Source organism: Perissodus microlepis, chromosome 19, assembly GCF_051167445.1.
Source record: "Perissodus microlepis isolate ML-2025 ecotype Zambia chromosome 19, ASM5116744v1, whole genome shotgun sequence".
NCBI classification, from domain to species: domain Eukaryota; kingdom Metazoa; phylum Chordata; class Actinopteri; order Cichliformes; family Cichlidae; genus Perissodus; species Perissodus microlepis.
The window spans coordinates 26,839,402-26,864,515 of record NC_140479.1 but is presented as its reverse complement, the minus strand read 5'-3'; the positions used below and the strand labels follow the sequence as shown (position 1 = coordinate 26,864,515).

General features: G+C 42.0%; 1 protein-coding gene across 4 annotated transcripts; it reads left to right on the top strand.

Moving 5' to 3' along the window:
* Positions 1–625: 625 nt before the first annotated feature.
* ift43 (intraflagellar transport 43 homolog (Chlamydomonas)) lies at positions 626–15,261 on the top strand. 4 transcript variants are annotated; one of them, XM_084914222.1, is made up of 10 exons: positions 646–761; positions 3,988–4,089; positions 4,187–4,198; positions 6,720–6,790; positions 9,089–9,124; positions 9,951–9,997; positions 13,626–13,698; positions 14,465–14,540; positions 14,670–14,732; positions 14,969–15,261. In XM_084914222.1, the coding sequence occupies exons 1-10, from the start codon at positions 717–719 to the stop codon at positions 15,065–15,067; spliced, it is 624 nt and encodes a 207-aa protein (XP_084770348.1). In that variant the 5' UTR covers positions 646–716; the 3' UTR covers positions 15,068–15,261. The 4 variants fall into 4 exon arrangements, with proteins under 4 accessions (XP_084770351.1, XP_084770349.1, XP_084770348.1 ...); XM_084914225.1 differs by having other exon boundaries at positions 626–761; positions 14,670–15,261; XM_084914224.1 differs by lacking the exon at positions 4,187–4,198 and having other exon boundaries at positions 647–761.
* The last annotated feature ends 9,853 nt before the right edge of the window (positions 15,262–25,114 follow it).

Genomic DNA, 25,114 nt, shown 5'->3' with positions numbered 1-25,114 from the left:
TATCATAATGAAAGGAGACAGCGACATCTCGCGGACCACGCTGGGAATTGAAGGTACAATTTGATTTCATCTTTATTTTTTGCCTGCGTCCTCAAATTAGATATTTTGCACTGAGGACAAGAGTATCACTTTATCCATTTAGAAAACAACAACAACAAAACAAAGAAACAAACAAGATAAATATAAAAATAAAAAGCGACAACAATACCTCATGTTTTTCTTCAGTGATGTAATTTTTACTCTTAAAAATGAATTCATATTATGAGTTTTAAATATATATATATTTGCTTGTTTGTTTGTATTTCCGGACGTAATTATCCAAGGATTTTTTTTTTTAATTATTTTTTGTTTTTGGACACACCATAATTATCTGTTGACTCACCATTAAATCAGAGAGAAAAATGGGGCAGATATTCGGAGTAGGCGTCTTATTTATTCAACAGTAATGTCTGGGGAGCTCCAGTAGTACAAGGAAACATTGTTATCATTACTTTATATACGTTCTCACATACAAACGAGCAGTAGGGGCATTATAGCAGATTCCCTATCAATATCAATACACGCATCTATTTATTTGTTTGTTTGTTTACTTACTAACGATATTTGGGGCGGTCCAAAGGCACCTTCCTCCTGATTTGCGTTACCATGGAGAGCGTTGCTGTGTGACGCCTGGTGGTATCCAGGAAGAAGGTGAACTAGCTGGTAGGAGGAAAAAAATGGACGATAATTTCCAACAAGAAGATGGTGGAACGGCAAGAAATGTAAGTAGGTTGTTATATCATTAAAATGCACATAGCAAGGTAATGGGAGGAAAGTAGCATTCATTCTGAGCTGAGTTGTGGGCACTGTATAACGGTGCAGCGATGCTAGTTAGCTAATTAGCTTTCTGTTTCGCTAATGCGAGCATCAGTAATAGCCAGTCAGTAAATGATATGCCAGTTTAACCTGTCAGTTACCTGCTCAGAATCATCATCATTCACTGTTTTTGAGCACTGGCAGCGGGAAGGTTTGTCTGCGTATTCAGCTAACTTTAACTGCGAGGTTAGCCACAGCTGATGCTAGCTATGCTTGTGGTCCCCCACAAGCATAGCTCAGTGTTTTGGTAGCTCCGTGTAAACTCTGACCTGGTTCTGTGTCTGGCATTACTCCCTCAGAAAACGTACAGGAAGCATGCATACTGTGTTCCCACTGCTACCAGTTTTCTCCATAAAAGGCAAGAATGCGTGCTGTCCTGATAATGTTTCGGGGATACACTCATCTCTTTTTGTTGGTGCTTGTGGTTCACACACGTTCACATTTCTATAAACTACACAGAAAACATGACTTCAAATCTGAAATAAGACCAACCACTTTTAGTTGACAAAAAGACAATGTTTCATTTGAATTATACTATGTGTCTTTGGACTAATGTAAATATTGATAAGTTTTTATTGATAGTAAAAAAATTTTATTAATCATATAGGTGATATTCTTTGTGAATCTACTTTTATTATCCCTCCAACATGTAAGCTTCATGGGTCACTCCATGGAAAATGGGTGCCTCCCACCTGAACCCCTCAGAATCAGATGTTTTGTTTTTGTTTTAATAACTTTAGTTTATATTATATTTAGCTTATATATTGAAGCCATGCAAAATTCTGCCTCTATGCTATAAATGTTTTCCAAGTTACAGGTCCTTGAAGTAAAAAAGGGGTGGGTTGAGATTTGACGCTTTTTTATTTCTTAATTTTTTTCTAGCAGTTTGTGCCATCATACTCTGTTACATATACTAAAGCTAGGCACTTACGATTTTCATGGCTGAAAAACAATTTTAAAAACTGCAGCCACATCACTTGTACCCACTCCAAGTTTCACAATCTAAAACCAAAATCTTGTTTTTGTTTTGCGGCTATGCAAACCACACTCATTCATAGTTGTCTTTCACTCAGTATTGTCATGGTTTTAATTCCTTGAACAGATTAAATGGGAGTGGTAAGAAATGATTATGTTGAAACCGAAAGAATTATGGCTAGAAGATGAGCCTGGTATCAGAATGTAGGTAAAAATGTATCTTTGTTTCTGTTACTTTACATCATAGACATTACTTTGATACAGTTTTGCTATTTGAACAATGATCTGTGGAAAGATATTGATTCTCAAAGTTGTAGAAAATGTCATGCTGAACCAAAATAACATTTTGGTTTCAGATTGTAATATTTGGAGTGGGCGCTGTTTTTAAAACTGCTTAAAGGTACAGTGTTTTAAAATCTCACCACTAGATATTAGTAGATTGCAAATTGGTACATAATCTGCTGTCAAGAGGGAAGGTGTGATTTGTTTAAGGACACTTGAGCCTAACATTAGCTGGCATAATGTTAGCTTATATCCAGCTGTTGTTGTTGTTTAGCCGGCTTGTTGTCAGCTGTCTGGAGCAATGACAGTAGAAAACAGTTTTCTACAATCATTTGTCTGGAGATGGGAGGGTCCCATGTCTAATCTTCTGATAGTAAGTAATTGCAACAATATTAGGAATAAATTAGCATGTGTTAGAGGATCAGGCTTGAGGTGAGGAGGAAGAAGGGGAAATAAGGGAGAAGAGACTGCACTGATGGCGGGGAAGGACATAATGAGAAAGATATGAAAAATCTACATGTGAAAATGTTAAATGGCCACATATAATTTGAAAGATCTATTTTTGATCTTTAAATTAAAAGTGTCTTATATGGTGTTTTCATTTTGGCCAGTCTCCTGCAACATACATAAAAAGCAATTAGGCGGAAGTACGATGTCCATCTCGGCCACTTTATTCAAGATGGCGGGGCAATGTGGGAACTTCCAAAAACCTAATTATTTTAGTTTATGAAAACACATCAATTTGTTGGCAGACACAAATACACACTATTCAGTGTATATTTATAGTACTACATTGTCTTTTTTCTGTAACCTCAAAAAATTACTCACTGTACCTTTATTTTCTTTTATTCCTGCCAATTTCTTGTGCATCTCTTGTACTTAAGAAGTGATGAGGGCTGAATAAACCAAATCTAAAAGCACCAAATTTTGACCTTCTGCTGCTTTCTTGCTCCTAGGGCCTGTAAAATGTTCACAGTGGTGTAGTACTTCTAGCTGCTCGGTTATTCCCAGTAGGTACTACAGCAAATGGATCCACATATGGGATATTGCACAGAGTTTACAAAAACGGTCCTTTCTGACACAACCCTCCAATTTATCCTTATCTTATGACTGTCTGAGGCTGGGTTGTGTCTTCCCATATGGAAAAGATATATATAGATCTTATAAAGTTTGTATCTGTCTTGTGTGAAACTTGTATGAAAAGCATACAAGAGTGAAAACAGATATAAGATCCCTTGAAGAATTATATAATGAAACTTGTATGTTTTGGATACTTACTAAAACAATATATGAAAGTAATGAGAAAGTGGCCACTTTCATGAGTAAATCATATAAGTTTTTACTATTTCTTTTCCATATGGGTTTTCCCAGGATGTTAGGGGAATGTTGAAAACACTACACCACTGACCCACCGGACGTTTTCATAGTATGGAGGTAAAAGTTTTCATGGCTTCGTAAAATATTCTGAAGTTATTGTGGAGAAAAAAAAGCAAACAGCTATTTCAGATTTTTGACATCATTTCAAATCTTTAAAATCTGTACATGTGTGCATGAGTGGAAAACAAATGACTCAGGTGTGCAAAAGCTCCACTTCCATGAGTTTGACGTCATTGTTTAGCAATGTGCAGCTGTTGGAAAAAAGAAAACATGCCAGGAATTGATAAGGTTGGATGCAGAAGTTTCCAGAGAATTAGACCGTTTGGAACCTCCTTTTAACTGGAACCCGTTCTTGATTCCCATCCCATTTTCAGAAAACATTTAATGTGACAGTTAAAGCAAATTAAAACCACAAATTATTTTATAAACCCCAAATAACTGTGCTAATGTCTGTCACATACAGTGGTTTTACATGTTGAAATTACACACATTTCCCAGGTTGCCAAGTCTGGACGAAGAGCTCGCCCTGCGGCACACCAGTCATCGTTTGAAGAGACTCGTCACATAAGGAAGTCTTCCACCTCTGCTTCAGCAGGAGAGGTATGCAATCATGTGATAATTAACCTCTGCGTGTTATAACATTCATTTACAAGGTCATAAATATGCATTTTGGTCTTGTCTCATACATGAATTACAGGATGATGATGAGGTAGGTAGCATGAATTAAGCGATGACTTTGCATGGCTTCTAGTCCTAATGCTCAGCTTATCAACTTTATACCATTTCTTCTTACATTTCTTTTATCATGAAGTGTTTTACTTCAGTTCATCTGATTAGATTTGATAGGACTCAAATTACAGCTCACCTCGAAGAGCCAGCTTGACACACATGGTATAAAGTTTGATTGGAGTGCATAATGCAGGTGATAAGATGTTTGAGTTGCTGTTTTTCTACTTTAGCAGGTTTTAAAGTGCTCCAAAACACTCAGAATAGCTGCTCTTTATTTGTTGGCCTGTATATGTTGGCTCTTATGTGTTGCATTAAGGGTTTGAAGTGTTACTTCATATAAACTCTAAATCCTTTTAACCTTGTGAGTCACAAAACATTGTAGTTGTCTTCAGTTGGCTTATTTAGTATCACCAGCAACTGATAAATCCTCTCTTTCTACAAGTGCCTTTTTTACACGAATCACTTCAAGTCATGGCACAGTTTTCATTGTAAAGTTTGCTTCTTGTTGCCCTTGAATCATGTCGCATGTAATCATAAGTCAGATCATAAGTGACAGTTGAAATACAACAAATCACTTCACTGTCGTTGGCATTTATAGGATCAGTCACATCTCCTGGATTGGCAAACTGTAAACCAGCCAGCATTCCCAGAGCAAATATTCCAGCAATGCCCTTGCTTTAGGCTAATCTTCCCAAATTAGGCCAACTTTCCTAATGTATGAACCGGTATTCTCGCGCCCTCTCTGACCTGCTGTGCAAATGCAGTACATTTTTCCAGAGTGTCGTGCGACTGGGTGGCGTTTTTGCAGTCTTCGTTTATCAAACCCGTTCTCTTCTGCCCGAAATACCCAACTGATTGGTTGCATTCCCGACATCCTTTTAAACAAAGACTCATTGCTTTTATGGGCTCATAGAGTTCGGTCACTACAAGTTCCTCGCCCTAGAGACCGTCATAGAATCCCAAATTAGAAACCTTAAGGGCTAAGCTAATTGCCGTAATAGCCATAACTATTTTACTACAGCTGTGAGCTTCATATTTGGTCATGAGGAATTGGATGCTCGCAGTTTTTGTTTTGTTTCTCAGGACTATTTTGGTCCTCCCCATTTTTGTTGAGTGAAATAACTGCCACAGGATACATTTATTGCACACAGGATGCACTTGACCTTATTATCTCATCCCTTATGAAAATTGTCTATTGTTGAAATGCCACATATGAAACATCAAAGAGATTTCACGTCATGTGAAAAAAATGTTTAAATGCTGCTCTAAAAAAGCCTCCATAATTGTAATCCCTTTTTTGTTCCTATTAAAGAGACAGTTACTAATTGCACAAAGTTGAGGGAGCTCGTTCAGCCTCAGCTCTCTCGATTAATGGTAATATACAGTGGAGCAGAGTGGGCTCCCCCTCCCTCTGCCCTGCTTAATGGTGACATTCAGATTTATAAATGGCTTCAGTAAAGGAACCAGCCATGAAAGATTATTTCCTCTTTCATCATAAATGAAAGAAATTCTTCACGAACACTTTGTCCTCTGCAGACCCAATTTAGTAATGAGAAATGTTGTCCCTCTTTTTCCCTAATTCATTTGTCTAGTGCCCACCCTTGTGCGCGCTGAGGAATTTATTCATTCAAACTCCGGCCTCAGGGCCCCGGTCTCAGGATCAAGATTCTTACTCCGTTTACTATTTTCAGAATCAAAGAAGTAGACAGAGTGGGAGGTCATTTTTTTCCCCTCTGGCTCAGTTTTAGGGTCAGACTTAATTCCCACACTCTGCTCTATACGTTCTAATGCTTCAAATGGTTACTGCTGAAAACTATAATAAACTAAACTATTTAGTGCACATGCAGTAGACCAGCGGTCCCCAACCCTGGGCCATGAACCGGTATCGGTCCGTGAGTCGTTTGGTACCGGGCCTCAAGAGTTGAGGCTCGGGTGTGAAATCCATGGTTTTGGCTTTTTTTTAAAAAAAGTAATCGTTTTTATTGTTAACTCGGTTTCCCTGGGTCTTTTCCCGTGTGTTATGAATAAATCTTCTTTTTTGGTACCGGTACTGGATTTATTTTGTTGTATTTATCCGCGACACCTTAATGGCCGGTCCATGAAAATATTGTTGGACATAAACCGGTCCGTGGCGCAAAAAAGGTTGGGGACCGCTGCAGTAGACGATCCTTTTCTCAGCAGATCAGGAATGTTGTTTACTCTACAGGTGGTTCGATCAGCATACCTTAACAAGACAGTTTCTTTTTTCTTTTTTTTTCTTATCAATTTTTGGATGAATGCTTCAATTTTGGAGTACCTATTTATCAAATGTGTGTTTAACACGAGGCCACTGATTCTGATCAAGTTTACCCCAACATCTAATGAAAACATGCCTCTTCTGTGCTATATTTTCCGAGACTAAAGCCTCATAGGAGTTTGAATGCTTTCATATGTATTTACTTATCGTGAGTGTGGGTGAGTAGATTCAGTGAAGCTGTTATTGAAGTTCTTCCTCCTTCCAGGGCCCTCCTCCTAAACCAGCCCGGCGGCAGGGCGGCTGGGCAGAGGACAGCTCTGGATCTGGTTCTGCCAAGTACGTATTTTCACGTTCGCCCCCTCCATCTCTTGAGACTATAATGAAACTAAGCTGGGACTCCAAGACGTGGTCTTGTTTTATGTGTTATTAATGAACTCTCATGCTGTTGAATGAGCTTATTTATCAGTGCATATTTGGCACTTGGGCTGTGAATCAACAAGGTTAGAGGGAGCCTGTCTGAGCAGGCAACTCTCCATTCGTCTTCATCTGTGAGCAAGGCGGTAATTGACATGGTTAATGCATCAGCCACAGGAGGGCACTGTTAGTCAGCTAGCCACTTCATCATGGGGGTTCAAGCCACTTAATCACCCCTTACCACTGCAGTCTGCTCTTTACACAAGGATCACAACATGGAGAATTCATGAAATATGTTGAACAGATGGAAGGTGTTTGCCAAAAGGCTTCGTCGCAGACTAACACATCTAAATCGTAATATTCTCCTTCACTGACTCAATATGAGATGTTTTAATACACTGTAGAACAGTTTGTTCTTCCAACTGCCATTGTGCTTCTTTTGCTCGGTCAGTGGAAGTGGGAGCACAGGAGATGCATTGAAGTGAACAGGCTGAGTCAATTGTATTTATTTGCGTAGTTTGCTGCACCGTTAGTGCAAGCAGGGAGAACAGCAAACTCAATAGATCTTTCCTTTCTCGCAGAAGGTCAGCGTGTCGCTTCTCCGCTTTTGCGTAACCCCCGCTTGATTCCCGGTCTCAAAGTGATTGAAATACAGGAGGTGTAAAAGGGGTTTGCACGTGCATTGATCCTCTCTGAAACAAAGTAAGTAATGGTCCCCCCTGGAACCAGCAAGGACTTTTCCCTTCAATGTCACCCCTCATGCTCAATCACCACCGCCCTCCTCCCACTAATCCCAGCGCAGAAATCCCAGGATTTGTCGATCTATCACTTCTAATTGACACTAAATGATCTGTCAGTTTATTGATGAACCTTTGAAACCAGGTTGTCACAATATATTTTATCCCTAACAACTTTTTCCAGACAGTTTTACCATGTCTATCGCTTTCCCTTACATGAGTCTTAATCAAGGGGCCTGTAATGTGTCTTAAGTGTCGCCACCCCCGCCCCGCAGACAGGACACCATCCAAGGGCAGGCAGGTAGGCTCCCTCAGCTCCTCTCTCGCTCTCCTGATTGGACTCTGCTGGCTTCAGATCGGCTGGTTTGGCCGCAGATAGTGTGCAAAAGATGGACAAAGCAGTAACTGAGCAGAGAACTGGCAAGATGAAGTGTTTAAGATAATTTTTCTTATTGGAAAAAAATATTATTAACGCTACTCATAACAATATAATATAAGATATAGGACTTGATATGGATTTATTTTCTTGTGCTTGAAAGTTTGACTGAACTACCTGAACTTATAGTCCAGTCAATTTCATTACGTTGTTAAAGCTGCACTTTGGATTCGCAGGTTTCGTGATCTGTGATTAAAAAAAATCATACCACATCATCCTATGAACTTAGACCCATAACTTCAACCAGGAAAAACATCCTTTAATACCAGCACCCCCTCCCGCCAAAAAAAATAATTAACCCCAGGGAGATCAACAGGAAATGAAATCCTCATGGTGAAAAAAGATGATAAGATATTACCTTTGAAAAACAAGCTTTGAATAAATGTTCTTATTTGTTGCCATTGTCGTTATTGTCCCAATGTTGGGACAGATTTATTTTTATAAGAACCTCTTAATACTTGTTCTAGATAAAAATACAAAAGGATTTATTTATGGATTTAAGTATGAGCTTTGTATCGATCTGCACATAATAGCTGCTTCTGCTCTTGAGTTTTGGACATGCTAAAGAATTAAAAGAAAAAAGAATTAAAAGGCTGATTGAATCACCTTTAAAACCACTAGGGGTCACTACTCAACCAGAAGAACCAACAAATGTATTTAGCTCTATGAAGGAAGATTAAAAATGATATTGGAAAACATTTTTTGGGTATGCTTTAAAAAATACACATAACTTACAATGTTTTGTTTTATTCCTGCATTTGTGTGATTATATGCTTTGCATATTAATAATGCTGCATTTTTGGTATGCCAGCGTGCATCTTTTCATACTGAGGGAAAATAAATGGAGAGAAGTCTGTAAATAGTTGCTGAGGCTGTTAAACTGTTATTATAGGCTGAGAAAACAGAAGACAACTACTGTCTACTCCACTAACACAGATGAAAAAGATATGCCTACCAGGAGCTTACTGTTATTTTGAAAGAAATACAATTTAATATGTGTGTGTTATTAAATTTGTGTGAAAATTATTTTTCTCTGGTGACGTACAGATCTTCGAGAAGACCTGCAGCTGAGGACCTCGAAGAGTAAGTAGGAACAATATTTTATTCTTTCAGCTGTCAGATGACTTTCATAACTGTCAGCACTTTTTGTATAAAAATAGGCCAGTTTAAATTTTTGTTCTTTTTGCAGTAAAGTGGAAATGGCACTCTACTTCCCCAGTTGTCCTTGGTCGTAACTAATCCTCGCCTTTCCAAGAACAATCACTTAATATGATTAAAATCCAGCGTGACTGAGTTGCCGTCACTTTTACTGCTGTTTCCCTGTTATTCTAGTCCCTTCCACCCACCCTCACACAATTGTGTGACCAGAATAGGCATCCACATGAGAAGAGGCAGGTAGAGGACATAGTCCTGTATGTTTGACTCATCATTGCAGCTGGAGCTTGGTGCCTGGATGGCTATAGTGAGACAGAGGCTTTGTGTGAAAGTGATGATGTTACTCTGCCGAAAAATCCCTTAGGTTCTGCTTCTGTCATAATTGTCTTGTCTTAGTAATACTTATTCAGACTGTGCCTCCAGCTGGGTTTTTTTTTTTTTTTTTTTTTTTTTTTTTTTTTATAATTCTTAGAGGTGATCTTGTCTAGGACAGTCAGGCTGTGTTAACCCAGACAGCACAACTGTGTGTCTCATAGCAGCTTTGTCAGAGGCTGTTATTCTAAAGTCTGACTCAGACTGTAGGAAACTGAACAAGCACCCTACCTATCATAAGAAAGAACAAAAACAGGCCCATCATCAAAGAAAAGTCTAGGAGCCAACTCACTCACTCACTCACTCACTCCCTATGATGACTGTTAATATAGGGTTTGAAAGCATTAAATAATTCATGCTCTCATACTTCCTGTTTCTACAGCCGCCGTCTGCGACCACAAACTCCCCAGGGATCAGATGATGAAGGAGGTAAGAGCACCCTTGCAATCCTCACTCTCTGTGTCTCCTTACGGGCAAAGAGGAGCCCTCCAGTGCCTCACTGGCACATTCATCCTCAGAAAGTAGAGCAGATAAGCAGGCGGTCAGATCATTGCTTTTCACTGGTGCTCAAACCATATTTCTCCCTGAATATAGCGTGGATTTGTGTGTTAGAACGCTGACTTTGACCACTGAAAGTATGAGCGCGGTCCTTTTGATCAACGTGATGAGGGAATATGCTCATTTGATGGAGAGTTGAGGTTGTCCAGCCATCTGCCAGAACAACACAGTTAATCACAAAATGCACACACATGGACACAAAGTGTCAGACTGGTGCTGTTGAATACAGATCCAGTGGTAACACTGCTGCATTGACTAAGTGACCCGAGGGCTCAATAGTGTGCACCACAAACAATGTTTGGACTGAGGGAGGAATTTTCAGCAAGGTGCTGCTGAAGATAAATGCAACATTTTGCAGTGCAAAGCAGTAATGGGAACAGGGTTAAATAGGCTAAGTTAATATTAGTTGGCATGCATGCTGAGAGACGTGCACATGTTTATGAACAAATTGAAAACCTTTTCTGTTAAAACAGCCATATTGTCATTTTATTAGGAAATAAAATAAGAATACTACTACGATTAATAAGAAGAAGATGAAAAAAATACCTAGTACGCTGTAGAGTGACTTTTGAGAAGATGGCGAGAATTCATGTTTAATTCTTTGTTCATGAATCTGCTGAGTTTAAAGAGTACCAATGTTGTCACAATGACATGCAGAGATTTTAAACTGTATTATTTATTAATAACTCTTGGTAATTCCACTCAGTTGTATTTTTCTGATGTGTTTCATTTGCTTAATTTAAAAAGTAGAAATCTATTCCAAAATACAAATGATGTTACAGGGCAATAATAACTATTGAATTTCAATTTCAGAAACTGTTTTTTATATACATGTAATTAATGTACTTCTATATTGTATTTGTACACACACGATCGTACTCGATACTGTCGGCACACTGGCTAAAATGGACAGTTGATTGAAGGGTCCAGAGGTTTGGTTCTCTTGCAGTTAATGCCGCTGGAAAGATTATTACTCTGTGAAGGGAGACCTCTTAATACAGAGCTGGAGGCAGGGGTATTGGAAATTACAGTGCTGAGGGTTAGTGAGATAGCCCCTCCGATCTTGATTATGTCCCCTACCCTTATCCCTTATGTCCACTGGCTACAAGCACAGAGAGAGACAGAGGGAGAGAAGGCCAGGCTAGCCCCAGTCCCCTGCTCCCTTCTCCCTATCAACTGCCCCCACAGCCTCCTGCTGGTCACATAAAATAGCACCAGTGTCGCAAAGACACTCATCTATTTCATGTCTCACCGTCTCCCACTTAAACTGTGACGTGTTGACTGTTGCTGTCCCGTAAGCCTTTCAAATGGATTCTCTGGCTAGGTAATCATTCGACTGGACCCCTGCGTAGATTATAGGGGTCCACAGTAAGGCGAGGACACGGCCCGTTTACCAGAGTCGCTGACTGGCATGTGCTGCCGGGAGTATGTCTACATTCACAGCAAATTATCCCCTTTTGATATTTACATGCTTCAGCGAGGAAGCCGGACGCGGCCGTGTAATAAGAATACGCGTGGCCTCTTGCTGCCAGACAAAAGCCACCTTGATACATGTCCAGCTGAGTGAAGGAAGCCAGCATGGATAATGCGTGCCATGCTGAGGGAAATATGCTCGTCCTGATGGAGTTGCCCTTTGCGTTGGAAGAAAACATTGGCTTGTTTGCAGCTGCTTTTATGGGCCACTTGACCTCTAGTAATAGGTTGGATTTGAAGCTCGTTTTAAAAAATGTTGTTCCTTTTTTTCCTCTTAATAATAGAGTTTGCACATAGACAGCATATGCTTCCGTGCTTCACATCGAACTCTCACAGAGTGTGTTATTAGTGCGTTACTCGCTGAAATGGAAAGAAAGAGAGTGTGTGTGTGGACAGATAGACAACCCAGGAAGCTGTTTGCAGAGCTGGATGGCAAAGCTTTTTGATGTCATTGCACTAAGACCATTAAATTTGATTGGGGGTCCAGGGGGGACGGATTCTGCTGAACGCTGTGCTTTGTAAATGAGAGGACAAAGTGTCACCGGGGCCTCATGAATATGAAATACCTGCGCCCGCATTTATTTGGATATCAGAAACACAGATGAATCTTGTCAGCGGCTAAACGAGCATGGCATTTTTAATTTGGTTTAATTAAAAAAAGAGAAAGAAATAAGTTATCGGCAGAGTGTGAGGCTTTTGGGCTTCAGCAAAACTTGGGGGGTAAGGTTTTGACCGGTCTACTCTTTTTTTTTTTTAGGATTTATCCATCTCAGAATGTTCAGAATCAAAATATTTTTCTCCTTCTTACATCTAAATTTATGTTTGCTTGAATTCTTTTTTTTTTTTTAGGGGCTATTTTGAAGGAATGGTGACATAGATGCCAAGATATTTCCTCGCATCAGATGCAGACTTCCATCTCCTCACCTCTATTTAGCTCCTCTATTGACTTTCCCCTCAGGGTGCAGTACTGTGGTTAGAGATTACTGACAACCCTCTTCATGCAGTCCAGCTCTCTCTTTTTCTCTCGCTATCTGTCAGGTCTCTTTTCCCTCGCTTCCACTCCCCCACTTTCTTTCTCTGACACTGTCCACACTCTGCTCTAGAGCTAATAAGGATGTGCACTTTGCTGCCACACCAGAAAAATACTTTTCAGGAAAGACACATCACACCCAAAGCTGGGACACCTGTAAAGCCTCTACTGTACTTTTTATTTTTATTTTTTGAAATATATATTGTTTGTTATCTGTACAGGCACCTTTCTGTCAACAAGCGGCAACTTACTCACTATAAAATCGTTGGAGAAACTTTTCTGTCTCTTTACTGCTTATGTCCAGCTATCCAGACTACTCTCCATCCCTCTCTTATTTCCCTGCCTTGACATGTCCATCTGAAAAATCCTGTGAAAGTTTGCCCTCTCCTTCTTGGGAGTGAAGCCATCCTCTGTCCTGTTGCGTTTTGCCAATTAAAGCAGGTTCCCACTGTTTGAGCAGCGGGCTGGCGGCTCCTGGCACCGCAGCCCCTGCCAGGCCGCACTGTGACTTCCGACCCCACACAGATGGGCCCGCAAGCAAATACTCGTGCACTTGGCTGGATACCGCTCCAGTCGGAGTGGCAGAGTGGACATGGAGGTCGGCCTACCGGCCACCGCAGGTCCTGGGGGTGGGCGGCACTGACAGGGCCCAAATGCTAAGGTAGCAGGGGGTGCTTTCTGGGGAGCCCCTGACCAGCACCCCTCTCACAGCAGGATGAGCTGCCGCCTTGCCTTCTGAATATTCATGGCCGCATGGCTATTGTGACAGGGCAGCTCTTATGTGGATGTAGCACACAAGAGGGAGGGGAGGAAGTGCCGCTTACAGGCACGTAACCTTCTAGCAGCCGTCCACAGGGAATTTACAGTAATTTAAACAATGTGTTTGTATTGGTAAGAATACTAAATGGTCGTTTGATGATTATTTGATGTTCTTAAATGTGCCACTTCTACAAATGTATCAGATGGACTCTGCTTTTTTTTATTGTGTGTATTTAGACATCCCAACGATTCCTGATCTGGATGAAGTGCAAGAAGAAGATCTCACCATGCAAATTGCAGCTCCACCATGGTAGTTAATTACTTAAACTGTAAACACTTTCAAACCACTTAATCACTTTGGACACACACACACACACACACACACACACAGAGTGTGACTTACAGAGCCCCAACTCTATGATCTTAAACCTCTGTCCATGCACAGAGCAGTGGCTCAGTAGACTATTCTAGTGTCTTTCATGTTAACTGTCCTCCATTGATGCTGTTGCAGAGTGCCTTTGCTATATCAGGCTGAAATGGAGAAATAACAGTTGGGTGTGATTTATGCAACTCTCTTGCCAGGTTCCTTACTAACCGGGCCCTTTGATTTACAGGGCAGTGAGAGACACGTCGACATGTGTCGAATATGTTGCAAGGCTATGACAGCGGTGGAGGTTATTAGGCTGGGGCTTGCTCTCTGTGCGAGATAATATCCACATTGAACTCATTGCGAGGGCAATGTAGCGTGTAATGTGCAGTAAGTAGGACTGGCATGCACTGCTAGGCCCCGGCCACTTTGAGAGCCCCCCCACTTAATTCCAACCCACAGATAAGCAGCTGGGTTTCAATTTAAAGTGTTTAACACTTGGCAACCATCTCCTGCTCTCTCTGGCCTTTGCTTGAAATCTTAGAGCTTAAGTGTGTGAAAACTTCAAGCTCATCTAAGCCACTTTGCAGTCTTGCTTTGCGTGTATTCTGAAAGCAGGATTTTCTCTGTGACATGCTGTTTTCACCGAAATACAAGTTTGTTTACAGTATAAGTGCGTCAGAAACCTGACTTCCTGTCACTCTGTTAGTGTTCAGGTGAACCGAGTAATGACCTACAGAGATCTGGACAATGATCTGAAGAATTATTCTGCATTCCAAACCTTAGTGAGTCAAGGACACCTTATTTTTTTTAAAAATACCTTCAATGTTCTCCTGCACCTTCTCTTCAAGGTGGTAACTCTCATCACCTCTGTTTGTGCAAGCTAAGTGAATTTTACTGCACTATTTCCTCAGGATGGAGAGATCGACTTGAAGCTACTCACCAAGGTTTTAGCACCCGAGCAGGAGGTGAGGGAGGTGAGTGAATTTTTAGTAAATATAGCTTGCGAGCTCCCAACGAAAGGCCTGTCCAGCTGTTTCTTGAGCACCAGGGGAGGTTGCTGTCTGTCTCTCAGGTAATCAAGATTTATGATGTGTACATTAACACCCTCTGCTCCCCCCCACCTCTCTCTATTCCCCGTACTCACTTTCTTGGTATGTCTCGCTCTGCCTCTCTAATTCTTCTTTTCTTCTGTCTCTCTTTTGCTCTGCAGGATGATGTGAGCTGGGAATGGGATCATCTGTTTACAGAGGTGTCCTCGGAGCTGCTGATGGAATGGGATCAAGGAGAGAGTGAGGAGCTGGCTGTGTAGCCTGCAACGCGAGGAGGACGCTTGAACTGAGACATGAAGTCGCTCTAGTAGGAGTGAACATCCCACTACACAGAAGGGCTATCAACTTACAAACTTCAATTACTGTTTTTTTGTATAAAGTGTGTGTACAGCATTTGGTAAATTTTATAAATAAATAAAGTTGTCTGTGCATGGAGCAGTACAGTGTTACCTTACCCCGTCTTTTTTTTTTTTTTTAAGTTCACTCGCTCACTTTTTTAGTTTGTTAGTTTTAACTCAAACAGCCAAAAGGCAAAGTGAAAATAGCAGGTACAGATAAAAATTCCCCCACTCTACTAACAGCATTATCAACACCTTCATACAAGTCCAAGGTTGATAATCAGCTAAGCTGAAATCCACTTGATTGTGTTCAAATTAACATTCCTCATTAAAGCCTACAACCTTATTGTTATTGACTGTGCCATTGACTTTATCTTCCAGCTCTTCGATAGGAGCAACCCCTTCTTCACTATTATCTCAAATGTATTGAACAGAGTTCCTATTGACACCTGGGGGATTAGCATACATTATACTTTTTTACTGGATAAAGAGGAATAGATGTGAGATAGGAACAAGGCAGCTGCTAGTGTGAGGTGTGTTTTCTTTAAAGCCAGAAGGCCAGGACAATGGAAAGGAGATGTCTCCATGTCTGAATTTAAAATGGCATTGTGTTCTAATGGGATCACAGTTGGCGTTACGTGTGGCTTCAACATGTGGCGATCATGTGTATCAGCATTCAGTTTTGCCTTTGGTTCATGTGTGCGAATATAAATGCAGACCTCCAAAGTCAGGCCAGGTCTATTAGGGAAACGGCTGTAACATTTACAGATTGTGATTAGGTTTATTTCTGAGGCAGAGAGCGGTCTCGTGACATTTGGAGATGCACAGAAAAGTCCTCAAGGGCACACAATCTACGCATCCAACAGCTCAATCACTGCCCATCACAAATAGATCCAGATTCTTTTTCATTTGGTGGGCCTTGAATCAACTTCATCAGGAGTAATACCTCAGGACGAGGCTATCACGCGGGATATTTGTGCTCAGAATATTTGTGTGTGGCAGAATTTTTAAGTGGGGCCCTCAAATTCTGTGAGTGCTTTCTCTCTCTCTTTTTTTTGTCTATCAGATATACAAATGCACACTTTTTTACCGCCTCCACAATTGGCTTATTTAGCCAGACTTAATGAATTCTGCCCATATGCCCTGAGCAGCTGCTACGTTGCCCCTTCCTCCCGCCCCTGCCGAGCTGCGAAGTGCCCATCCATGTAGAGACAACCTCTAGCTGTCTCTCTGGAGAAGGCTAAGCCTGCCACTCCTCTGCTGGCAGCCAGCCGGTGCTGTCTGAGGTGGACCGCGGACGGGCCGAGGACTCAGATTAGGGCCCAGTGATCACGGGTTGCGGTCGTCCTCAAATGATTGGCCCAGGCGTCGGTGGATCAGAGAGGGGATTAGAGGGAGAGAGAGAGTTGCTGTTTGGCATGTGCTTGCATCCAGCTTCTCAAAGTGACCTCTCTCTACTGCCTCATCCTGCTGCTCTCTTACTTTATTCTCCCCATGTCTCTCTCTGTGTATACTGTATATATCCTGATGCTGCAGCGAGGCTAAGGATGACCTCTCACTGTCTGGGTGCAGTGGATTCAATCACATCAAAACAAGCGCAATGCACGCATCATTTCCAGCGAGGAAGACAATTGTGTTCTTTAAGAGCTTTGTGGTGGCTTTTGGATGAAAACGGTGTCGCCGGGAGGTGAGCCGAGTCTGAGGCCATGTTGATTATGTGTATATCAGATCAGATGATACGGGCCTCACATGGGTTTAGGGTGCAATTTATTTTTCCCTTGACATTTTTCTATTAAAATAATGGAGCCATTACCGCTGCAAAAAAACATCCACACTGCTCCGACGTGTGCTTCCGTAATCCGATATTTCACTGGAAATGCCTCAGTAATGATTTTTGATTTGATGGGAAACACTTTGGAGGAAAGGGTTTCCAGAATTTATGGGGTAAAAGAAGAAGTTTTCTCATTTTAAACTTTATTTATAAAGCAGCAATGTTTGTGAAACCTTAAGGCAAGCATGGTCCAGCTGAGCACAGTGAATTATTTTGGGTTTAAGTAGGCTATTTATCTTTGTCTTTATTGGGTCCCTCGTTGGAACCGACTTTTCATTTTGTGGCAAAGAAAACACATGAGAGGAAGTAATAAAAGCTTAACAGTATTTTAAAAGAAGAAGAAAAAGTAGAAAGGTCTGTTTATGTAATGTTTTTTCCCTCCGCCCCTGTTGACTGGCTTGTCTTGATGTATTTTGATATTGGGCACTAATTGGAAGGATAGACTAGAGATAATATCCTTCCAGCTCTACCTAATATGCTAAGGTGCTGACAGGAGTTTATACATCTTATCTGTTCTCAATATCTCCCTTCCATATGGTTCAAATCCAATATGCTGAGGTGTAATTAAAGAAAATGGGGAGATGTAGAGATAGCTTCAGCCCGATGCCGGGGCCCCTCAGACACAGAGTGAGGGGTGAGGACAGACACGCTAAAGCTCAGAGCGATATTAGGTCCGGTTCATTCCACCAGGGGCCGCGTGCCTGTAACAGGTTCCCTATCAGTGACCTGCCCAGCTCTGCATCAGTCAGGTGCCGCGAACCAGCCGCAAGAGGACGATTATCAGTTTAAAAGAAAAAAAAAAGCAAGAACAGAAAGATATGCCCTGCTTTTAAGCCATGTTTTACTCATTAATTTATAACAAAGAAAAAAAAATATATGCAAGGTCAATTTGAATTCTGAAGCCAGAAATAATACATGCAAATGCAAGCATATTCAAATGGAGCTCGTGCCCTTTGAATCAAACCTCAAAAAGCAACCTCGGTATTGATTCGCAACAAAGACTCCATGATATTTCAAGTTTAAAGGAGAGATCCTCAACACACCACTAAGGCAGTCAGATCAATATCATTTTTTGATCAAAAGGGGGATTTTCCTTTGAAATGGCCAGATTAAACAGATGTTTTATTTTTCATTAGTTATACTGCACCTTTAAAAGCCCGCAGGGGGGGGTCGTGTGTGGTGTGTGTGTGTGTGTGTGTGTGTGTGTTTGGGGGGAGAGGAGGGGAGGGGGAATTACTTCACAGAAGAGACAATGAAAGTGGTATTTTTTAAGACCTAAAGTTTGACGGCTGAACTTTTTTTTTTTTTTTACTCTTTACTTAATGTTCTATCGTTCGAAGTCCCAATTTCTTTTCTTTTCTTTTTTTTGTTTACCCCAGGTGGGCTCGGACATGAAATGGCTGGGATGGTGGCAGCTTGGAATGCCCCTGGGTATCTTGCTGCCATGGTGTTGTCAAAAGATCTGGGAGGGGGAGTGAGAAGGCTAGGATGGTCTCTTTTCTTTTTTTCTTTTTCTTTTTTTTTTTTTAAAACCAAGCAAAAACAACGAAACTGAGCTTCTGTTCTCTTCGTTACAAAGAGATCGGCTGAATTCATTTATTATTATTATTATTATTTCCTTCTTATTACCCCTCATATGTTTTAGAACCGCTGCGGGTTGGAAAACAGGACAAGGGTTTGAACATGAAATACAGTCAGGCTCCACATTTGTCATGTATTTTATTATTTCCCTTCCTCACCTCTCAGACCTGTAGGCAAGGTCCTTCATTTTTCACATGACTGGTTTTCTTATCATTGTGGGCCCTCTCTGCTGGCCTACGAGTGACTTAAAGGCAATAAAACACAAAACATTCTGTAAAACACAGATGCCTTACAGTGCCTTTCCGGGGAATTATGATAATAACTCAGGGATGGTTGGAGTGGCCAGGTCATTGTGGATGTGGGGAAGGGGGGCTAGGGGCGATGGGAGAAAGTTCACAGAGGTTCTTTGAGCAGGGACAGGTCAAGGTGGGCTGTTGGGCCTCCCCATCCGCCCTCCCTTTCCCAGCCTCCCCAGTCATAAACTCTTCCTATCATGCAGGATGCCGGCTACAGAAGGTACAAAGCAGAACCTCTTTGTCTTGTAGCTGCTGGGGATAAAGCAGTGGCTGATGGGAAAGCGGTTGTGTTGGCCCCCTGGCAGCGGCGAGGTCAGCTGAAGAGTTGATCATAGCCAGGAGAGGAAAAACTCCTGAGTCAACACGACTCTGCAGTCTGCCCCCTGAGGGTCAGCTATCCTGTGAACTTGGTACTTTGTAATTTAGTTCCTCTGAAAGAGAAGACAGAAGGTGACAAGATTTTAAGTCGTCTTATTGCTGAACTGTCTGGTTATGATTTTTTTTTTTTCGGTGTCTGGATTTGTTGCAGGGTGGAGGGAGGGCCTGGATGTAGTCCTACAACACCTTTCGAGTGTGTGAATGAGAAGGAGTGAGGACAGGAAACGAGTGCGGGCTCCACCACTGAGGTGCTGACAGGGGGAGGATAGAGGGGGCTGAGGCTGCACCTGTTCCGGCCCAGCACCCTCCCAGCAGGGCTTCGTCAGAGTCTCGGCCTTCTCCTGGCATCTGGGATGGGGGCCAGGGCCAGTCCCACCTCCAGCGTTTGCTCCACCTCTTCGCTGCTTGTGGATGAGAGACGAGAAACGCTGGAGGATCCATCTGCCGAGGGCTCGCTGCGGTCTCCGCGGCCCGCCTGGGGAAGGGGGTTGCCGAGCCTCCACGACTCTGCCACGGAGGTCTCACAGTGGTAGACCACAATTCGGCACATCACGCGTCACATGCCAGCTGGCCAGGATTTCTCTCCTGTAAACAGAGACTAATGACCACTCAACACACACACACATAGAATAAATATCCCTTGGTGGAATGGAGGCGGGTGAGACTATGTAGGTGAAAAGACTTGGTTTGATTTCGTTAAAGGAGAGCAGCAGAACAAGGGGGTTCATGTCACAGTGGGACATTGCTAAAGCTTCTCTCAGATGCTGACTATAAGTCCACTACATCACAGTCATGTAGTTTCCCGCTTACACGCAGCATCACAGGCCTCCCAGTGCTCTGCAAGCCTCTGGGCTCCAACAGGTCCACCCGCTGAGTCTGTAAAGCTCCCCTGTTGGATTTCTATCGCGTGGAACTGCATGGAGCAAAGAATTCAGCCAAGGAATACTGTGATGGTTGGTTCTCCAGGCTGAAGGACGTTAGTATCTCTATACTTCCTATCTGGTCTCCCTAGAATCTCCTTGTCCATGTCTCCAAAGCTCCGTTTTCCCCACATTCAATTAGATTATAATTATTTTTCACAACCCAGTAGTTTCATATATATGCCCCTCTGTCTAAATTGCCCCAATGTCCCAAGCATACACTTTCATAGGCATATTTATTTATATTCCTATATATAATTATATCAGTTGCAGGCTAGGAATAATGTGACATTGAGCGTTATTCCCCAGTTAAGCAGGGAGAGTGTAGAGAGGTCGCACGAGCTACACTGAGCCACTGGCAACCCAGGCCCTGCTGGTCCAACAGAGTGTCTTGGCTTCATCTGCAAACTCGCAGTAAATATCTGGCCATCATTTATTTTAATTCACTCCTTTCTTGCTCAGATGGAATGGATTCTTAACCTTGTAGGACAAGGACACCCGCATGCTGCCTGCCTTGCCTTAGCTGCTAAATTATTCTTCATTCTTCAGGGGGAATAAAAAAAAAAAAAGGAGTCCGGCGTTGTTCAAACTGTTAGCTCCAATGAAAAGCGTGCCTGAAAACATTGTCACTGAACCCTTGGACAAGGAAAAGAAGGGGAGTGGGCAGTGAAAGACAGAGTGGGAGAAGTGGGGGAGAGAGAAAAAGGGGAGGAGTGGTGGTGGGGTAGTCAGCAGCCTCCAGAGTGATTTATTTGCCAAATCAGGACACAATGAGTCGATTATGAGTCCTCTAATAAGAGAGAGTGTTTGGGGACTCACTAATTGGGCATGATTGAGTTGCAGTCTGGGAGCCGGGCGAAAAGGGAACCTGGTCGGCGGCTGTCATGCAATCATCAGCTAATCAGAGCTTTGAAATTAAAACTGCGTGTTTAGGGTAGAGGACGGGATAATGGCAGGGACCTGCCGGTGCTCTGAGGCAGCCTGAGGAGCCTGTCACTGTGTGTGTTTCTGTATGTTTGTTTGTGTGAGCATGTTTGTGTTTGTCTTTATCAGTACAGTATATGAGTGTGCGACGTGAATAAGGCAGATTGTATTGACAGTATGTGTGTGTGGCTGTGTGTGTTTGAGGCCTCTCGTCTCTGACTGTCGTCTGCACTGGTCCTGATGAGGACAGTGAAGGAGATGTAATGAGCCCAGCCCTTGTACTAATGCTCATACAGTGTTTGTATGTCTCTGAGTGCACATGTGTGTCCGGCTTTGTATTTCTAGATATACTAAATGCATGTAAAAGGCCAGTGTATTTAAGTGTGTGTAGGTCAGTCATTTGATTTTATTGAATTAATTACATACAGTGTTTTTCGCCGATAATTTCATTGAAAGGAAGGCTTCACTGAGCAGATCATTGTCCTGTTTCTACCCCCAAAACTCTGACATTTGATCTTAGTTTTGAGCGGCTGTGCTCACATGTTGTCACTAGGGGGCAGTGTTTATCTGCAGTGCGTCGTGAGAGCACACGGACAGGGCTAATTGATGTCAGGTGCTTCTTCTGGTTGTGTTGTTAAGAAAGAGATGGAAAGCAGAATATACCAGAAAAGAATGCGGTATGTGCTTGTGTCTGTGAGGTAAGAAGGAAACAAAGCTTTTATTTAAGTAAGTAATTAAAAAGCGGCCTGTCGCACAGCTGAGAGTGAAACATTTTCTTGATTGGCGCGCAGAAACCTTCAACGTAAACCGAGGCCATTATTATTATTATTTTTAAGTCATTAAACCTCCAGAACACGCCACACATTCCCCTCACTATGCCTGTGTCTTCTTCTTCCCCACCTTTAGTTTAATGTTAATGAGGATTAGGTTTGTAACTTCAGATTTAGGTTTCTCTGAATTATTCCCCCTCCCCGTTTATATTATTAAACGGACTACTAGCTACCATTAAACTTATCCAATTAGAGTATTAAATTATAAAAGATATCTCAAAGTTTTTTCTTTTTTTGTAAACACAGAAAACAACTTGGGTTAGTGGTAAATGGGGATTATAATGTGTTTTTATTTTGTGAAATTTTACATTTTTTATAATAGGTTTATAATAGGTTATATGCATGCATGCCAAATCCTCGTTTGCTGTGTAGAAGTATTTACATTTATAATTCATCTTTAAATTTCCATTTATATCTCTGGTTGCTGTTTATTATGATCCAAAATGTAATTATATTAATGCAGCACTTACACACTTACTGAGTGACTCATAGATGCCTGATGCTGAGTCTATAATATGTAAAATGTGTAACTCTTTTTTTTTTTTTACCCACCCAGTTTTAATGTGTAATTTATGATTCTCTGAGCCACCTTGTATTCAGTCTGTATCTACAAATTACCTGCCTAAACAAACGCACACAGTATTTTTCAATCCTCCTAAGGCCTTGTCTAATTGTAAATGCACCTTACATCTAAAGAGGGCCTCACTATAAAAATCTGAAGTGGGTTTAGGCATAAATGGGATTAATTCCCAAAGAATGTCCTTTGCTCTTCCTCCCGTAATTTCATTTGCAGGGTCCACAGGATGAATAGCCAAGCAGGCAGTGATGTGGAACTGGAGGACAGGCCTTGCGGGGCCTGGTGCTGCTGCACCACAGCCTTCAGGTTATGTTACCTTGATAATGTCACAGCTGCAGGAACCACACCGCCCACCGTACAGGACACAGGAAATCCAATTATCTGTCTTCTAATGTGTGGGAATTTTACGCTCTCATTTCTTAAGCTTTGGCTTGAGTTGTGCCTTAGGGCAAAACCTACCTGAGAAAGATTCCTGGGATTGTTATTTATTTATTTTCTAAGAAAAGAAACACATCCATTTTCACTGGAATCAGTATAGGAAAGTTAGACTGCAGCGGAATCCAGAATGGAATTGTTTTCCTGATAAAATGCAGAATTATAGCTCATTAAGTTGGATTATAATGTAAGAAATACTTTTGCTGGTCACGTGAAAACAGGTAAAGAGGAGCAACCCTAATTTGTCCTGGAGTTCGGTCGCTGTGATGGCTTGCATATGGGAGCAGGTCCTCCCACCTGCATGGGCCCCCCAACTGTTTTTTGATTTAATTAAAAGGAAGAGAGTGCATCAATTTCAACTGCGTGGCAGGGAGATGACAGTACACAAATTGAAAGTAAGCATCGCAGCGGAACAGGAGACGGGACGCTGGCCTATCATTAACATGGAAGACAATTCTGTGTGCAATGTAACAAGATTAGAAACATTATCATCAGTCCACCACTAGACATGAAGCTCAAGCACAGGAAAAAAAAGTCTCAAGAAGGCTTTTTATTCGGGACAGGACTAAGTGAGACCGGCTTTAGAAAACAATAGAAATGTGGCATGGCTGTCATAACATTCAGCTGATTGCACACCTGTAGAGAAAAGTGTGTTTTTTATAATGCCTGGGGGAAAAAAAGTGACACTCATCCCTTCGGGGGGTTTAATGTTTCCTGCTACTTTACCCCACACAGCAGCGATTATGGATCTCATAAGTGATTATGGATCTGTCCCCCCATCCCCTCCCTGCTGAATCTCCAGCACATATCTTTTGTTTTAGCGAGAGGGTTTCCGAAGGAATGTGAATGGGCTCTGAGCTCGAGGAGGAGCCCCCATTAATGAACAGTAAAGACAGATGAGTCTCGCTCATGCCAGGCAGGTTGCCTCAATTGGATTAGTGAAGCCGGGGTTGGGATGGATAGCTGTCTATGTGCCAAGTGGCCATTAGCTCGGCCAGGATGCCAATATAAGTGTATACAAAAAACAGGCTCAGGATTCCCCTCGGCAATCTCAAGCTAGAGTCAGCAGCTGACAGTATCTGAGGCAATAAACTTTAGTTACATGCTAATATAGTGATAAACATTTATCAGCTATGATAATGGGGGGGTTAAATGGTTGAGTTAATCCTGCTTTTATTGTCGTGAAAATACAAATATCAGAATCTGTTACAGGTCATTTGTCAGTGGCTGTCACGCTGCACTTTATGAATGGAAAGCCGCTCATTCCTGGCATGTATCAGAGCGAGCTGATGTGTTTCCAAGGCTGATGTCATGTTCTCCGTGGGGCGATGATGGGCACTGTACATGTCAGTGGACACCAAGGGCCCTACTCCAACCAACTATACAAATGGGCAGAAGTGCGAAGAGCTGGGGAAATGTTATCAATCACTGTACGTTTCAGAGGAGCTGCTGGCGTTTGTGTAGAGAGTCCCGCTCATACTGATACATATAAAAGGCTGTGTGATGTATTAGAGCAGATGAGCAGGGGCCGGGTCTGACACATGACTGACAGCTCATTTGACAGCCCCGGGAAAGTGTGCAGGGAAGTTTCAATCTAATATAATGCTGCTGAAGGAATGAAATGGTGGTGTGAGATTATGTCTTCATGTTATATCCCCTCTAGGACAACGCAGACTGAATGGGATGAATATGATGTGGATGACCCCCCGCCTCGGTCGAGAAGGCACAGGTGCCTTATGGGTGCCAGACGCCACAATCGACTCTAAGTTGAGACCTCCTGACCCATGACTTTCTCCACAATCCATTTCAGTCTAGTGAACCAGGTTTCTGAAGGAGGGAAAAACAAGAAACTGAAACCTTGATCAAACCTGTACCTGTGGGTAAACAAAAACATGTTTGTTTGTTTTTTTGTTTTTTTTGTGGTGTCCTGCATTATGAATCAGCTGTCTCATGGGGATTTCCACATAGGTAATCTCTGTCATTCAATCGCTCCACTGCAGAAGCTGGGTCCTCCAGAAACAGGATAGCCACAAAACAGACATTAATATTAAGTGCCAAGGAGATCAGCTTCTCTTTGACCTGCTCTTCTTTCTCCTTTTTTCATAAGAGCAGAATATTGTTAGGTCACATGCATCTTGAAATCAATACTCCGTACTCACCGGTGTACGTTTACACTCATAATTTTCATGATAAGCTA